Source organism: Manacus vitellinus, unplaced genomic scaffold (assembly GCF_001715985.3).
Source record: "Manacus vitellinus isolate BGI_N305 unplaced genomic scaffold, ASM171598v3 scaffold_20_pilon, whole genome shotgun sequence".
Taxonomy (NCBI): Eukaryota; Metazoa; Chordata; class Aves; order Passeriformes; family Pipridae; genus Manacus; species Manacus vitellinus.
In genome coordinates this window covers 12,842,978-12,862,285 of record NW_021939471.1, presented here as the reverse complement: position 1 = coordinate 12,862,285, position 19,308 = coordinate 12,842,978, and the positions used below count along the sequence as shown (strand labels likewise).

At 36.4% G+C, this 19,308-nt stretch overlaps 1 protein-coding gene across 1 annotated transcript in view; it reads right to left on the bottom strand.

Annotated features, from left to right (window-relative positions):
- The window catches only part of PDE11A (phosphodiesterase 11A), a 126,894-nt gene that overhangs the window by 55,582 nt on the left and 52,004 nt on the right, over window positions 1-19,308 (bottom strand). Inside the window, exons 5-11 of the mRNA XM_029959605.1 lie at window positions 18,338-18,478; window positions 14,398-14,462; window positions 10,221-10,353; window positions 7,732-7,807; window positions 6,273-6,340; window positions 5,823-5,915; window positions 2,540-2,590 (exon numbers count right to left, since the gene is read on the bottom strand). Coding sequence (XP_029815465.1) covers window positions 2,540-2,590; window positions 5,823-5,915; window positions 6,273-6,340; window positions 7,732-7,807; window positions 10,221-10,353; window positions 14,398-14,462; window positions 18,338-18,478 — 627 coding nt within the window. The remainder of the gene's footprint in view (window positions 1-2,539; window positions 2,591-5,822; window positions 5,916-6,272; window positions 6,341-7,731; window positions 7,808-10,220; window positions 10,354-14,397; window positions 14,463-18,337; window positions 18,479-19,308) is intronic.

The following is a 19,308-nucleotide window of genomic DNA, read 5'->3' as shown; positions in this document are numbered from 1 at the left end:
TTTTCAGTTTCTATCAGAATATTCTTGAGATCTTAGGAAAATAAAATATTAATGGAAAAGCATTTTATTAAGACCATAAAAAATAAGATTACAAAGAGGAAAATAAACAACTTGTACTACAGGAATATGTAATTACTTCCAAGCTGCTGGGGTCCAGTTACAGTATGTGTGGGGCAAGATGCTGAAAAGTTGTCAACTCAAATGTATTGTCACTCCAAAGTCATTAATTACTGTTGGGTCTCATGTCAGTCAGGAGCCAATAGTGAACTACTGGCATCACTCTCATTTAGATGTTTCTATCGTGTGTATGTTACTGCTCTGCCTGAACCAGAACATCAGGTAAATCTTAACAGACATTTCCTCTGACATCTGCCAATAAATCACCAAGGAGAGAGGGGACAGTTTTAGCCCCAAACACCCCCAGAGGGAGGGATGGTTTATTAGCCAGTCAAGTCTAGAAGATGACCCTAATATAACAAAGGGCTTATATAAAATATAACAATGTAACAAATAGAGAAAAGAGCAATGATTTCAGGGTAGGATGCCTCGGGAGATCTCAGCAGGGAGACCGGCTGCCAGAGCTCTGCAAGTGGGGAGATGGGAGTAATTTCATCCCACAGATGGATGGCCCTCTCTGGGGATGAGCTTGTCACAGGCCCACAAGACGTGCTGGTCATCTCTGGGTTTTTGTTCTTTTTATTTGCTTAGATCCAGTGGTGTGAAGCATTAACAAAGACTACCTGGGTCTCATTTTGTCAGGAGCTGAAACTGAGACAACGATATAGGAAAGGGAAAATTTTTCTGAAAAAATGGCTTAGCTTAGTTTAAGGATAGCTTGGTTATATTGCTTATTTTCTCATCTATGTTCTTTATTAAAAATTGTATCTTTTGGAGTTATTAATGAATGAATGCTTTTCACTTCCTTTTACCTTATCATTACCATTAAATGGATAGTTGCATGCCTTCAAGGTAAATGAATAATGACAAGACATTTCTTAGTTGGAGACTCGCATATCTATTAATGAAGTCACCTGGGAAAACAAGTAGAATAGCTTTTCATCACACTAGCATCTAAGTCCAAAGAGTAATATAGCAGGCTGCTATTTCAACTACATAGACCATGAAGAAGAATGTCTTTCAATGGCTGACAGCACTCAAGAAGGATGGCCTTCTGGTGTGTACAAAGATACTGGTGGAATCCTGACAGTCATAGAAACGATATTACAGGTGCTTATTCTAAGGTAAATGAAAATACAAAACAAAATAAAAAAACTGAATGGTCCTCTATCCCTTTCTTTCCTCTCTCTCAACAGTGTTCAGTGTTCTTTTTGCCAAACACAGAATACAACTTATGCACACAAAAGTGTTTTCCCCTGGCTGCAGTGTTGGGTTCCAGTAATAATTCAGTAATCTAATCTTCAGCTTACAAAAGCCTGGGTAACTGCACCGGTAACTACAATGGAGGGAGCATATTACACTCTTATCACCAGGTGTCGATACAGTCTTAAGGCACAGCCATCATTTGGGTAATAATTTACAAACTAATTAACTAGCAAGAGCTGCCCTTCCTCAGCCCAGGTAACTCCTCAGTATCAGCTCTGTGAAGTCACCCATGTCTTCCCCCTTCCACCAGTCATCCCCGTGGTGCAGAGAGCAGGTTCCAGCCTGACAGCCAAGTGTGAAAATAATGACCCAACAGCTGTTTTTCAGTCAGACAGGTGCCAGGGTGCTAGAGCAGGGAATGCCAGCACTGTGGGGTCACAACAGTCCAGATCTCCTGCCCAGACCTCACTACAGTCTCTGATGCACTTTATGTACAGGAAACCAACACTGATACACTCCACAAGAGCCTCCCAAACAGTTTTGAGGAGCTCTCTACAACATTGCCTCCTCATAGCCAAGGGAAGTGTCAACCCCTACTTTCTATCCCGTGGCAAGGCAAGGCATGGCAATTACATGTTCAGAGAGAACATGTTCTCTCTGAACATGTAATTATTGGTCCCTAGCAATGCTACATTCAGAACACATCACTTTAACATTCTGCCCAGGGCACTTACAGAAGTTAAGGGATTCCTCACCTTCCCACCCAGCCTTGTGAGCCTACACATAATCTTGACAGTCAATGCTCTGCTTTTTCAGTAAACACAGAACGGCTTCCACACTATAAGCACATAAAGTCTCAAGTCCCTCTTATTTTCTCTAGTCTCTTCCTCATCTCCTACATGGTATGACTTCCCTATGGTGGTCCATGCTGAGGAGGCCACCAAACTACACTGACACACAGTTCCAGCAGCAGATCAACCAGCTCAATGGAACTTTGGTGGGCCACTGTGCACCCACCACTGCAGGTCTTTATCCTTTGAAAGATTTATTTTTTTTCCACCTTTCCTGCTTAGCAGCCTAACATGTGATACATCCTTTATAAATCATTGTTAATTAAGATTTTCTGCTTTTGATGTAAAAATTTTCTCTCAGATAATCCACGCCCATTTTAATTTATTTTTATATTTTCAAAAATAACTAAAAACTCAAATCTTACCTTAAATTTATCAACTTCTGCCTTCGAACATGTTGCATGGTAAGACAACACCTGCCCCAGAAGAAAAGAGAAAAAGCAGTTTTGTACACTTGACAAATAGAACTATCGGGGCTCTGTACTACAGTCTAATCAATTATGTTTAAAGCAAATTTAATTAATATTTGTACGTAGTAATTCAGTTCTGAATGGCAGCACATAATAGCTAATTGCAGGTTATCAGGCATGCATTTGGCATTTATGTTGCAGGGAATTTTATAGAGAATCATGGACAATAAGTAATTTAATATTACAAGGATTCCTACATTGTTCTCCTGGAGTTCTACAATCAGAAGGAAAAGAATTTAATGTAAAACTCACAGTAGACTTACAGAACTTAAAAAATGTCTTTTGCTGTAATGCCTGTGCACATCACTGCACCTCTGTGCTACACCTGACATTCTTTTCAATACCCTTCTGGAGATGACAGCATCAAACAAAATGCACAAAGTACTGCAAACCTCCTCTCATTACCTATTAGTATTCATCCATTTATATGGAATACATTCTATCTTATGTGACAACAGTAACATTGAACAAGCACTCCAGAAGGTGGAAGAGCCAGTCTGTGTACTGGACTCACCAGTACTGACTATGCATGGGACAAGGTCCTGGTCCATGGGGGACCTCAGAGAGCCAGAGCACTCCTGGCCAGGACAGGTCCTCCTCACCACACAGCAACACCCAATCTGCTTTATGTGCCAAAGCTTTGATGTATGCTTCTCATTTTGAAATAATTTTCATCTATGAATGTCAAAGGCCTTTGACTTTCAATACCTTGTGGCAGTAAGTCCCAAGATGTAGTTACTCTTATCAATTTTAGAGATGTCACCTTTTACAGTAACAGGAATTCATTCCTGCACTATAAAAGAATAAATAACAAACACCAATTCATTTTTTCTGTCCCACATTTTACTTTCTATAACTACACATCATGTCCTTTCTCAAGTAGTATCTATTTTTCTCTCCAATTGTATTGTAACTATGCTCAGAAATTGTTAAAATTAGTAAAATTATGTCTTCTGCTATGATAGATTACACTTAATACCAAAATTCTCGTCAAGTTTCTCCTTTATCTGCATTCATTATATCCCTCTAGATTTTTACAGTCTTCCTTAATATTTATTATTCTAATCTTCTAATCATTTGCAAATTTTGTATCCTTAATACAAAAAAACCATTTAGCCTGGTTTTGAATTATATGGTATACTCCTGTAAACTGTCCCCATCATTTATTTAAGTTTTGGTCTTCTATTTATTAGTCAGTCTTATGAGAATACTCTATAAAAACCTGTAGCAGTATATCTGGATAAGAATCTTATTATGGTATATATCAAATTGATTTATTTTACATCTGATATCAATGTCATTTTCAAGTGCCATTCATTGCCATTCTCGCTAATACATAAATACTAATGAAGTATTCTATTACAGTAAAATGGATTCACAGTCCTTCAGCTCATACCATTCTACTGTTAAACACTTTTCTGCTCTCTTCCATCACTTTATACAAATATTATCAAGCACTGTTGCTCATTTATAGAAAGAATTACTCTTTATTAAGGAATAGTGGCCATTTATCAAACCTCTACTCTCCATGTAAGCTATATGGTTACTAGTCTTTTTTAGATCTAAGAAAGAAGCTGTATTTTAAACCAAAAAAAATTAATTTTCTTTTCTTTCAGTAGCAAATAACAAGTGTCTACATCAACTTTCATCCTTATGTATCTGAGTGTGATATCTGGCACTGCCTGTTTTTCTTGCCAGGAGGAGTATTCATTCTAAGGTGTCATATTGCACAAATATCTGGGACATATGAAGGCTTATACTAATTCATGACTATATAATTTAAAGAATAAGGGATCTTGCAGGAGGCCTGGTAAGGTCTCTTTTCCTCCTAAATGAATACATATAGAGGAAAAATAAATAAAGCCACTTATGTTTATGAAGTTTTCTAACACAAAGAGTCTTACTGACTTCAAAAAGTCTTAATATGCCTGTGTCGACCACATGATAGAACTTCTATACACAGATTAATATTTCCAACCCTAAAGCAGAGGAAAAAAAGACTCTTCATAGCAATCCAGTTTAGTTTTTGTTTTACTGGAGAAATACTCAAATCTATTTTTGTGGTTCTTATTGTAATGATGGGTACTGTATAAATTCAAAGGAGGTACACAGTTAAAGGGTGCACACGTCAGGGATTACAGAATATGCTGAGTCCAGCTTTTAAGCCTGCACAGGATCATCCCCAAGAGTCACCAGATGATTTTCTTCACTTAGCACATGTGGAATTTGAAACGATACTGAAATCTTAGCAAAGTTACCCTTTCATCAGGGAATGTTTTAAGATTAATTGGTCTTGCCTGATGCTTTTTAAAAGATATGAAATTTAATTCAAGCTGTTCCTAATTATTATTTTAGTAGAAGTAATGCAAATTTGTAAAGCTATCCTCAAAACTCCAAGCTTTGTTCTTGCCAAGATTATTATTAATATGATTACAATTAAAATCTCCAGACACATGACAGAGAATAGTGCTGTATTGTTGAATCTGCTTATAGAAGTTGAAATAATCATTTTTTTTTAAATGTTCTGCATTTTAGAATTTACTTCATGGGAGCTGGTAGGTATCATTAACTGGGGGGGAGCTGAAACAGGAAGAGCAATAAGCAAAAAAATAGAAAGCTTTCCATCCATTTAGCTCCTCTATAAGTATTTTACAGAAAGACATAATGTGTTGGAATGCCAGGACCTTGCATTATGTATTGGCCTTGGCCCCCAGCAGAGCTCTTACTGAGCAGTCACCCATCCTGCTTTGACTCTGTTCTAGCAAGACATACATCTGATAGGGGATCAGCAGATGTTACTTTTGATACTAAAAATCCTACTGACAAGGAAATACATATAACAGGTAGATTAATTCCTACACTTATATCTCTAAGAAACTAGATTCTCCACCACCATTGTTGCACCCTCTAATGTAAAAAGCAGAGGCATCCAATGAGATATCCAGGTTCAAAATTACTGAAGCTGTGCATGCGCTCTACAGCTAAGTGCACCTTGAGAAAGTTTCCTTTCGGCATTACCTTAATAAGACAACCCAAAGTGCAGGGATGTAGATACACAAAATTATTCTACCTACTAAATAAATATATAAATAAATAACTGAATAAGTTCAGAAGCAGTAGGCTCCTTTACATGTGATACTTAGGAGTAAGAACAGGTGTCATGAAGATGTACACGTACGTCAAGAGCCACAGACTGTTTCGCCCAGGATTTCTTCACTTGGTCATACATAATTGTGTTGTTGATACCCAGGCCACAAAAAATAACAAAAGCCTAAAATTAAAAAAGAGAAAAAAGAAAAGAAAGTAAATTATAAATCAGTTATAATACAAACACAAAGATGAGTGCTGGCTTAATTATTAAAAGAAATTGCTTGGAAATATTAGGAATAATCATGCTTAGACAGGTTATCTTAAGAATGCAGGTAAGTGACTGGCCTCCAGGTAAGAGAGATCAGATGCCAAAAACTTGTTTTAGTTAGGATACAACCTTATTAAGTGAGGAGTTCTGAGAATTAATATCAAACCGCAAATATAGACAACATATTCTTTCCCCCCTCCCTAGCATTACTCAGAAATACCAAATCCTGCTGAAAAGTATGTTAATGCTAAGAAACTAAATGCCTCTTACTTCAAACAGTCGCTGGTCAGCATCATCAAAGGATTTCCCATCGAGCCTGTTCAACACTTGAGCTACCCCTTTAGAAAGAGTTAATATGAATTAATTCTCAGAGTGTTTTATTCATTGGTAAAAAGTAAAATACATATTTCAAACTGAAAAGTAAAATTGCAAATATTTCTTCTGAAAATCATTAAACAGACATAAACATGCAAAAGTCTGATTGTACTGATACCAGTACTCAGTTTACTTTCAATTGTTATTCTTTACTCCCTATGTTAAAATACTGCAAATCTATAAGTCACTCACAGTGCTTTTCACAAAAGGTTAAAGATCTGCTTGAGTAAGAACTTGAGCACTTTGCTAACAACAATCACGTAAGTTGTCCTAGCAATTTGGAGTTAGCAGTAGAATGTGCTGAATTAGTACCTTCATTCTTAAAATCTTGGTTGGTTTAGCATCACCTGGGTATATAAGTCCTTTTTCACTCATGACTGATCCATTAATTAACTGGACCAATGAAAAAAATGCATTTTCCTTAAACCACTTGAAAAACTGTTCAAAGCTCTTGTCTGTATCTGAAGTAATACTGATTTCTACTGCAACAAACCATTTCTATTTCATTTAGCTACAACATGCCCTTAGAAAAATCCTTTAAGAGTCATCAGCAGTCAAGGAATCAGATTCTTTCTACTTCTTTAAGATAATGCACACTTCACAGCAGCAACAAGCTGTATTTTTAAGACTCAATCCCCACATCATCTCTACTAAAGAAGCTCAAATATCCTGCCTTCACCGATGCACTACTGAGAGCCACAACACAGGGATCTAACTCTTGTGCTGATAATTTAAATTGCTATGGCTTTGACGTCAGTTCTACTGTGGAAAGTTAGCAGAGGAATCTGGCATTGTTATTTACAAACAGCACCTTTTTTTTGTGCCAAAAGTAGGCAATAACACAGGGCCAACCGCAGGTGTAGCATAGCTGGGAAGCCTCCTACCAAACATCCAATAAAACCCTGTCATATCCTGATCCGGCAAACACCACTGCAACAGGCAACTCTGACAGCTGCCACAGCCCCCCCAGTAAGTCTTCCCTGTATATCATTAGAGGGAAATGACCATTTTCTTGATGCAGAAACAGTTGCCTGAGTTGTGTACTAAAGAGGGAGGCCCGAGAAAGACATCAAACATTTTTTACTAGGATTCTTAGAACTTTTGTTTTCATCACATTAGTTTTAATGTTTCAGTTCAATATATAACTTAACAGTGACACAACTGGAAAGCTGAAAAAGTCCATGCAGTATCCAAGACAAAACATCCCTTCTTGGATGTACACTCAGCATGCATCCCAGATACCATAACTTAATAATATTCAGCCGTGAAAAAGAAGAGAAGGAACACAGAATTAAAAAGACAGAACGAAATTTACATTAGCACAAAAGTTATGCATCTATGAGGAAGGTCTTACCAATTATTTGGTGGGTGCTGTTCCATATAGGAACACACAGAACGGATCTTATGTGAAAGCCAGAAATTTGGTCAGCCTGAAATGTAGAAATGAGAGCTTCCATTAGTGGTAGGTACCATTTGCAGCCTTTTAAATCATAGTAATAGAAATGTCCAGGAGTAAGAGTAAGTATATGTTTAAAAATGTCATTCCGTATGGATTGGCTCTCACTCAGAAAAAAATTCTGCTGAAACCTCATTCACAGTAACAAAAGGTCATAAGGGTTATTCTAAAAATTGCCAAAGAAAATATAAACATTGGCATCTTTGACACACAAAGCTTATACTATTTGAGTGTGATTTGGCACTGAAGACAAATTGCAATTGAGGCAATATCCAGACAAATCCTGGATTACTTACACTGGTGGTTTAATGGAGACAACTTCCACTGAACAAGTGTGCCTTAGAAATACTGTTCCCAAGTGTCAAACTGAAATTGGACTTAGCAACACAGCTGTAAAAGGAGGCTCACAGGAAATATGCATTTTCAAGAGTAGGTGGGGAATTGTGCAGAAGTGTAAGTTAGTAAGAAATGGAAGGATGGTGTAAAAACCAATATTTGAGATAACTGCTCCTTTTGTTCTGATGACAATTTACTGCCTCATTTATTGTTTTCTATCTAATACAGTATACAACTTCAGAATTTATCATGTGTCACTGATTCCCTCTCTTCTACAGTTAATAAGCTTTATTCCATAGTGTCACTGCTGCAAAATCCGATGAATCGGAAATATTTTTTACAAGATTAGAGTAAGAATGACATGAGCCCTCCTGCAGAAGATCAGATGTTCTCTTACTAAAACTACCAGTGCTACAGGCAATCTGTAATAAAAGGAAAGTAAAAGACCAGCAATAATTCATATACTGGAAGCATGAGGGGATCACTGTGATCTCCTAACTAGCAAAAGATATAACTCAGGTTTTAACAGGATTTCTGCTTATTATACATACTCAGAACTCATCACTGAAATCAGTGACACCTAAAATCCACAGGGGAACAATTGTTACAGATATATGCCTTAAAATGAACTGAAAAATACTTTGGCATTAAGTTCTTGGTGAATGAGTTGAAAGTTGAGCATAAACATTTGAAAATGACAATTAGTGTTCTGAAAAAAAATAGTGTTTTCAACAGAAGCAGAGAACAGAATATCTGTTCAAAACTACAAATGTTTGTATGTATGATTCCACCTAAGTCATAAGGGATACTATTTTCCTCCTACTACACTTGACTATAGAAATAATTGAATGCAAAACCTGACTTTAAGAATTAAATTTTCACAGGAACCCATCAAAAGAAAATAATTGTTGCCCTTTGTATTGTTTTCTTTTTCTCTACATAAATTGGGCAGTGTCTCTAGCTTGGAAAGGACTGTGAAACAAATAAGAGACAGCTGAATTATTCAGGACATGATATAATAAAAGTACAACTGCAAACATCAAGGATTGGCATGCTTTATGCTAGCGTGTCTAAAAACCCCAGGCATTAATTGTATTTTTAGAAATTCTGAACGTATTAGCATCAACATAGATTTCTTGTAGTTTTTTACAGCAGGTCCCTTTTATTTTTCTTATTTCAAAAAACTCTGTGGGTTTGAGAGATAATCCCTTTAATGATGCATGGAATAAAACTCGAACCAAGCCAACTCTCAACATGAAACACTTCCAAGCACACTTATTGTAGTAATATAGTTTGGGAAGCTTTCTGACCAAGGCTGTCCACTGATTAATGTGCTGCCCAACTGCTGGCTAAGTCCTCCATAGTAATACTGTTTCACTGGACAGAATTCAGTGAAGATTTTGTCCTTCTATATGCCTCTAACATTTATTTAGATGTTAAGTATACACATAGACTTTTATCTGCAGCTACGGCTTTCTAACTGAGGCTGAAATGAATAAAACACACAAACACAATAAGATACCTTAAGATACACAAACAACTCTTATTGAAAGTGATATGTATCTCGAAGAAATAACTAATCCAATGTGTATTTGAGCAAATTAAAAGGTTAATTGGCTAAGTTAAATCACAAACAACATTTCTGCCTTGATATCAGTTCTATTTACAACCAGTGTGTGTACAGCCCCTGTGACCCCAACAGCTAACACTGATGGTGGTGCTACACTGAACATCAATAAATTTTCAGCAATAAAATCAGTTTGCATAAATATCAAAGCACATGATAGATGAAGTTATCACTTATAAATAGGAATAAAAAGAATGATGGACAAAGTAACTGCCTAAAGTCATACAATAATTCAGTGATCTGTGTCTACTGTGTAAAGCCATGTCAATACCAGAAAGACCATCAGGAGCACATACTGGTTAGGAAAAAAATTCAAAATAAATATTCACATGTTTTAGAGCTACTTGGATATAATGACAAAATTTTTATATAAGTTGCAATGCCAAAAAGATAACATATATTTACATTTCTAAAAATCTCTTACTTCAGCATCAAAGCGAGGATCCTGATAGGCATCACTGATATTCACTGGGAGACCTGTGGAAGCGACGAGTTCAGCAATGCTATTATTTATTAGCCAGTCAGAATAAGATGATTTTTCCACACTGTCTTTGAAACTATCAAAATGAAGAGCAAGGGAAAAGAAGAATACAATCAGTGTTACTTGCAGTCCAGCATGTCTTACATGCATATTCATAGGAAAGGCAGAACCATTCGCAATTTTTAAGTTACCAAGAATTAACTGTGGAACAGTAATTTGGTATTTACTGAAATGGTACCTCAAAAATTCCCTTCTTTACATAACTCCTTCTATTGAAAATAGCATCAGCATCCCAAGTAAGTAAAATATATGATAAATATATGCATTTACCTATGAATCCAGTGTGGATTATGTTCCAGGTTTCTGTGGGATATAGGTATGCCCACCTAAAGCTCTAAATAATATTTAGAACAGTTCTAAATAATATCAGGGTATTTTTAATTTTTAGTTCTAATAATTTTCCTGTCAAAATGCCTTTTTTTTTCTTTTTTTTTTTCTTTTGGTCTGAAATGACAGACCTGAATGGCTGAAGAAGGGATCATGAAATTAGTCTTAAAATCAATACTTCAAGTATGTTGCAGCAGGTGGATCCAAGCAGTCACACAATACGTGAAGGTTTCCTTTTTTTTTTTTTACTTGGTTCAGCTTCTGCCACAACTACTGAGGGTCTAGAGAGCTATCACTAAATGAGCATAAGACATGAATTATGGGCTCATAATTCATCACACTCCACTGCAGCTTCTCCAGAAAACTCAGTATCTACACAGACCTTAAAGTCCTCTCCCTATACCCCATCCAATCAGCAGGAAAGTTCTCACTGACCTATTGCAGGCAGGTTTTTGACATTTGTAAGGTCTAGCTATTCATGTGTGAATAAACAAATGCATGTTGTCTTAGTTTTGAGAAGAAAACTGATTAATTTTAAACACCTGAGAAATATTACTTAGAAAAAAGCAATGAAGAAGCTATGGAGAAGAGTACAGTAGCTTGAAGCTTCGAAGTAATGCACATGAACGAAAGAAGGATGCACAGTAAAATCCTTGAAAGAGTCAATCAAAATAAAAGGATTGACTTTGTCAACTGCATTGATTCTCTGGAGACTAATTCAACTACGTCACTCATCTGAAAGAAAACTTAATATTCTTAAAAGACTATAAATAAAGGTAATAATAATGATTTACACAAATCTAAGTGTATCAACTTTCATTTGGGATAAGAATTTTGAGTGACTATAATAAATGTTCTGTGTATACTTTGACATGAGCTTTTACATATATATTATATAAGGGGTTTTGAGCTAAGTAAAAGAGTCACCTTCATAATTCAAAATTTATTTCAGGACATCAATACATGAGAAGCAAAAAATCTTTAAGTATAAGAATCTAATTTCAAATGCATAGTTCTCAATTCATAACTTAAAAATCTGAATGGTATTATCGCTATATTAATATAAGACACATAAGTCAGGACTGCCTCATGGGTGTCAGGCACTTTAAGCAGCAAATGAATTCAAGTCAAATAAACAAGCTAAAATTGATGAAAAAGTTTTAAAAGTAGGTTTTATTACATTGTCTCCATTCCTAACAAGTGCTTTACACCTATACTTTGGAAGAGAGGCACAACATTCCAGGGACAGTGGTGGTGAAATATCAGTAGAGGGATTTCAGCAATTCCTCTGTACCAGCCCAAATGGGAAGGAGCACTGATATTTTTGCCCACACAACACATACTCTGGCCCAGGCAAATGACGTGTCCACTACCAGTGGGACTCAGGTTAGAGAACTGTAATCTCAGCTACCTGCTAAAATGTAATCCCATCTGTGAAAATGGCTGCTTCTGTGCAGGGAAAACACAGCCCACAGCACATTCCATCAGGCTCATCTTCATCTAGAATATATCAGAATTTAAACCTCAAGACTTCTAAGTTTTATGTATTATTTTTTCAAAGGGAGAGAAGATTTAGGAGACTTGGCAAATCTGTACTTCAAGAACAAAATCCCTGTCAAAAACAGGCATCAGTGTGCCATTGTGCATAATAAACAAACTTGATTATGGTATGATGTAAAATTGCAAAATGAACAGATAAATTCAAGCGTGGTATTGCAAGGTATTTCTTTACAACTGACAGCAAAGAAAAAAACTCTGAGTATTTATTATAATATTTAGGGATTAAACAGGTGAGCCGCTATCAGGCACATGCAAGAAATGCAAAAGAAAAGCCAACTTCTTTTTCAGCTCTGTGAGAAAGTATGTTAGGGCATGCAAAGTTGTATTGTCCTAGGAGTTTCTCTCTCATTCAGGTAAAACTTATAACTAGAACTGTTCTCAGTCTACAGTTTCTTTGAATTTCCATTAAAATTTCAAATGAAAAATATTTATCCTAACTGCTGTAATGATGAAGAAATTCATCTTGCCATTTTTTTTTCCACATGTAAAGTCTCATGACTATATTCAGTTACAGCTGCAGAACATAGAATGAAAAGGGCAAAACTCACTAGAAAAATACTCAAATGTCAAGAGCTCACGGCATTGTTCTGTATCCTAAATAACCTTTATTTTCCCACTACAGTGCCAGTAACTCAAGCTGTGCCTGTGGTAGATCCAAATGTGATGTCATATCTACCAGTCTAACCTTGGTCATTGTAAAACCAACTTCACCGTTCACTGGATAAAAAAACCAAGAAAAAGCAATACATCTTTATATTAAGATACACAGAAATATACCTTTATAAGTCTTATAAAGACTAGCTACTAGGTTGCATGTGTTTATTCGTGTCTTGGACTAAAGTTAAAATAATCTTGACTTGACTACATGTGGAGCAGGCTACTACAAACTGCTTTGTGGAAACATGCTAATATAACTATGGTAACAAGAAACGAGCCAGCTTGGTTATCTTGACACCACTCTACATTGTTTTGACTAATCTGGCTACAGATCAAGTTGGAGAAAAACAGGAATAACAACCACATCCCTTGATTCATACTCCTGTCCCCGAACAAAAGAAATGTATTTTCACCCCCTAGGAAAGACCAACTGCTACTCTGAAACTCTTTCAAAAGCAGCAACTTGTGATTCTCAGATGAATCACAGATTATTTATTCATATTTCAATCTTCCTGTTTCTTATCACTTGTTTTCGATTTGCCTCACCATTCCCATATCTGAAGTAGTGGACAGGACATGAGAGAGATCTAGTCTCTACCCATCTTTCTATGTGGCCCTGGACTATGCTGTCAGTTTGCACATCTTAAAAACAACACTACCCATCTTTTTAATGCTGCAAGATCGATCCATGAGAAGGTTTATGATAAGCATTTGATATGGAGAATTCTCATTCAGAATCAGTATGAATTAATTTGCATAAAATGTATTATATTTTACATTATATGATTATCATATTTGCAGAATATGATAAACACTGAGCCCTGAAAGATGGAACAAATCTCACAAGAGCCCTCAATCTTCCTCCCCTCACCAGGTATGTAGGGCATTTTATGTGATCTGTTACCATTGGTATTATCTCATAGGAATTAATATAGCAACCCTACATGAAGAAAAAGCTTTCTCTCTCACCACTTAAAATTAGCCTTTTATAAATGTTTACACAGATCCTACTAAGCAAAACATATACTTCCGTTTTGACTGGGCTCCCAAATGAGATTTAGTCACACGAACACAGTTTCTAGGAAATATATATGCTCTGAGGTTTCTAGGCTTTCCAACTTGACAAGAGCAGAAATAAAATTTTACTGGAAACATTTCAACACACTGTACAGAGGCATTTTGTAAGAGATCTAAAATAATTCTGTAATTTTTAATTCAGTATTAACCATGCAAAACAATATGTGTGTTATCCACAAGTTCAACAATAAAAAGTCAGTTTTTTTCCTGGCTTCTTACCTGAGACATGCACATATATATAAATATAGGCACATATATTTATTCAAGCAAGTCTCCATTTGAAGCAAGCAGGAGTCTCGTCTGAGTAAAAACTGTAGGCTCACACTCTTCAATCAAATCTACCCAAAGTTCCATCAGCAAATAAAAGCTTGGTGAAGAAAAATTTAAAACTTTGCGAAAAAGAAAGTAATCCATAACCACAGAAGACATGAGCACTAACCTGTTGTCAGTATCAGCGCTGCATTTTGGAGATAACAACTCAAAGGATTTTGTAAATTTCACCACCTGTCACAAAAAAAGTAACTTAAGATTGTTATTAAGATTAATATCTAAGAAAACAGTAATGTGAGGTTCCTATATTTAAGCTGTATTTTTATCAAATGGTCTTAGAGTAAAAATACAATCTGTATTTCTCCAATGGAGACTTCATGTTCAAAATACACACTGTGCACAGTTTACTAACAAACAATATAAAACCAAATCATATCTTTCAATTCCAGGAAACTATCTTCTAAAACAGGATATGCTTCCCTTTAAAGGCTTTCAGAATGTGAGTTATGGAGCTTTACCCAAAATTCACTTGTTTTATATAGGAAAATATACATTTGCATTACTAATTGCAACTAATTGCACTTGAACATACGTGCCAACAGCACCTATATGAAACATTTTAAGAGTGGCTAACATGGCACAGAACAGAGGTCATGTTTTCGGATGAGTCCCCAACTTTGCTTCAGTTCTGTATCGTAAAAGCTTTTTGCACAATGTACAAATGACAACATTTTAGACATGGTTTAATAGTGAGTTACTCTATGGAGATTTATTTTGATATGTAGGTTAAGCCTCCAAAATGGGGGAAAATCAGGAAAATAACTGTTTTGCTACTTCTAAAAATTACCAAATGGGTGGCAAGATGCTATTCTCCTACTCCAAATTAACCTAAGATTTATGACCATTTCGAAAAAGTTTAGACTTTTTGACCACATTTCATAATTTGGTCTAGAGGAATGAGAACTCATTGCTTATCGTTTGAGAAAAAAACCCCCAAGGTCAAAGGCAGAAATAGTACCAAGAGCAGAAAAATGAACTGAACAGTCACTCAGAAGTCACTAACACAATGCACTGTTCAGTGGAAAATAAAAATCATATTATACTTGTAAACACAGTGACATTTCATAGGAATGGAGTAGAACTGTCTGCTGCAGTTATAAGATTGGGGGTGGAGGGGCAGGAGAATTTAGAAAGAAAAAATAAACTAAAAGCGTTAAAATTCTATAGCAGAGAATATATAAGTGAAATACAAACCTTGATTTTGCTTTTATGAAAGCTAGTATAATTTAGGGCAAGCTCCACTGCAATTACTTCATTTCTATTAACTTAAATGAAATGAGAATCATATCTTTCCTCCAAGGAAAAGGAATGGGTTTTTTTTCTGCCATACAAACAAACTTATGAGTCTGTCTCTGATAATCATTTAGACTTGTCACAGCCCAGCAACAAATAATCAGCTGCAGAGTCAGTGAATCCAATAATTCTTGGGTAGAAAAAAAATTATATTATGAACAATGTTTTTATTCTTCAACTACTTCTCAAATCAGTAGAAAGGAGGACAGTTTGTGCTGAATAGTTTGAAATCACTGGAGGGAGCTACCAATATGAAGGCAGCCACTTATTTTACTACTAATAACAATACTCATAAAAAAGTTAGGCATTTTTAAAGAGACTTTCGTACCCTATAAATATCAGTACTGCAAAGTCTCAGTGAAAGCCCCTGCCAAAACATCTATCTGTTCAACTTAACAGAGCTCTGCAATGAAATAATTATTCACTGGTCAAGTGGACAGGGCAATTGCAAAAAACCAAACCTACTTCAGTAATGCTGAAATTTGTGTTTTCATTTCATCTGCTCAATGTAAAAGCTTATTCCTATCACTAGAACATGACTATCTCAGCATTTGTATACAAATGTGTCTTTTCCAATGGATTTTGTGTTACAAGAGGACTTATCTTTTAACAGTATTTTCATTATTTAGGAACTGAAACTAGTTCTCATTATTCATTTTGCAAAGTAGTAAAGAAACTTGTTAAAAGGGGCAAACACAGCTATTCCCAAACAGACCCCTGCCAACCTAAAGTGAGCAGAAAATTTCCAGGAAGGAAAAAATCCCACTGGCCACCAAAAGTAGCTGAGAAAACTCCCTGTGTTGCAGGTTCAGCCCTCACTGTCTTGCTGTTCTTCCACACTGAAGAACTGGATTCCACAAAATTATATTAATGAGACAAGTTCAGAAGCTGATTACTGTGAAGACACTTATTAGACTGCTGTAAACCCTGCTGAGTTGCTGAATACACAGGATCTCAGTTAACAAAGTCTTGATGAGTTTATTTTTAGCTGTGATTTCTGAGTGGCCAGTAGTCTGACTGAAGATACAACATGTTTACATACTAGAATAGAAATTACTTATTTCAGTCTTTAACACTTCAACAACAGATGCAAAATTATGAACACCATAGCAATATCAACAAAGATACCTGATAATTACTTACTGGATGTTATGCAGAAAAGGTTAGTTGTAAAAATGAGCATTAAAGATTTGGTTGATGATGCAACTGTTTCTGGTTCTGAAACTGCTTGCAAGCACCACCCATTTGATAAGTCAATGGCCTGAAAGTGTTAGCAAGGTTATAAATGTAAATGAAGCTATAGACAGGATTTTTCTTTCCTTCTTGGGGCTATATCATAAAAGAAAGGAACTGAGCAAATAAATATTTGATAACAAATTAGGTAATTTTTCCTTTTTAAGCAGACCACAAGAGCAGCTTGCTTCTAAGCTAAGAAGTCATAGCTGCTCTGTAGTAAGCACTAATTCCATCACACAGACTGCTGAGAATCACAGAATATCAGCTGGATCACACACCAGTGATAGTTTGATCCATCAGCAGCTTACAGACATCCATTAAATGCCTTCAAGTGGCCATAAGGAATCACAAATGGTATCTTTCAGTTTCCATCTGAAAAAGTACCTATACTGGTTTTGGCTCAAGTGGCACTGATTTTCTTCGTAGTAGCCTGTAGTGATGATACGTTTTAGTTATGTGATGAAAACAGCATTTATAACACAGGGGTGTTTTACTGTTCAACAGTACTTACATAGTGTCAAGGCCTTCTCTGTTTCTCATTCTGCCACCCCAGGGAATACCTTGATGGGTGCACAATAGATTGGGATGATTCCAGCTAACTAAAGGGGTATCCCGTACAATGATACCATACAATGTCATGTTCACCAATAAATCTGAGGGAATTTTCCACTGCACATGATGAAGCCCTGCTTTCCTGGAAATGACACATCACCTGCTTGCTGACTGGAAGGATCATATGAATTCTTTATTTTGCTTTACTTGTGTATATAGCTCTTGCTTTACCTACTGAACCATTGGAGGTGGGAACGATGAAAACTCTGAGGACTGGAGGAGGAATTTTGAGGAAGAGGAGACCACGTGAAAACAAAACCCTTTTATGATGACTTAAACTAATTAAACTGTTGCACTTTGGGTTATGAATTTGTGTTCATGGTTAACTGTATTTTTCCCCACTTATTGTACCCCATTTTCTCTAAAAATCCCCTTTATCCCATATGTTCTTATGTCCTGTTATCTTATTGGTCAGTTATTGCTGCATTGCAGTATTTTCCTTATCCGGCCATCCCTTCCCTATGTGGTTTTTTTTAGCATGTTCTGCCCTTGCTCCTTCCCAGTTACACCACTTTTCTGGCAAGTTCTGCTCCTGCCCTATATAAGGCAGGAGCTGTGTTAATAAAGAGGCCATTTTGCACCAAACTCCCTGAGTGGCGAACCCTTCTTTCCCAGTGGGACCATCACTGAACTGTCTGTACCTCAACCCACAAGCTTTCACACTTCTAGCCTTCTAATTCTCTTCCCCATCCTACTGGGCTGTGTGGGACTTAGCTGCCTACTGGGATTAAAACATAACAGTGGTACTGATAAAGATTTGACCTGTACCTAACTCACATTCAGGAACAACATGCTGGAAGAATTCTTGCTGTCCAGTACTTATGACAGGCAACAGCTCCACTACAATAAAAGGAAGTGCTCCACCACTCAAATATTAGTCTTTCTACAGAATGTGCATCTCCACTTACAGGTGATTCGATATCTTCCAGAAGTAACACTGAGCACCTTTCACACTTCAGCAGAGTCTGGGCCCGATGCATAATTTTCTTGACAATTTTCTCCAAGTCAGTCTGTTCCTCAAAGAGATCATTCACTACTTCCAGTAATGCCTGCATACAGGGACAGAAAACTCTTATATTGGCTGTACAAATTAATAAGTACGTGGAGCATTGCAAAGTGGACATTATCCCTGGGACTGATTTTAATATGAATGATCCATTGAAATCTTCATTCAAAAATGTTCTTAATGGTTATGGCAACAGTATTGGCGTGGGGGTAACTGAAGAAAGAAAGTATTTCTCAGTTCATAACTAGGTGCAATCCAACTCCTAGCAAACAGTGGCAATCTTTCAAACTATTTCATTTTGGTCCAAAAATGAAAAAATGGCTGCAATGCAATGAAGTATGGATTGAGTTACTTGATTTTCTATATCGAATTTGCTAGGGCATTTAAACTCCATTTTATTCTTTTATTACCCAATTTTCATGTTCAAAGCTGGAAAGGAAAAAAACCCACATCAATACTTCATATTCTAACAGCACTCTGATCCAGCCTTTACCACTAACATGTCTGTAAAATATAGTGTTTTAAAACTGAGGGCTTCCCCTCTCATTTCATCAACTTTAAAAAAAATAAGCCCTGTCCTTTCTTACCATGGATCAAAAGAAGTGTGCTTTTTCCTTTATTTTCATTTAGGGCACGGACACTAAAGAACATCAATACAGGTAAGCATATAAACTGGAGTGGTCTTAGCTCTTCTAACAAGGTGGTCATCAGCAAAATTGTGGTCACACTCACTGGAAGTTGCCATTGTTGAGGGCCAGTGTGATGGGAAAGGCAAAGTATGGACCTGTCCACCACTTAGTACTTGCCAACTAACTTCAGCCATGGACTAGGCAAAGCTAAAGACAACCAATAGGCTGGAATGCAATCATGTAC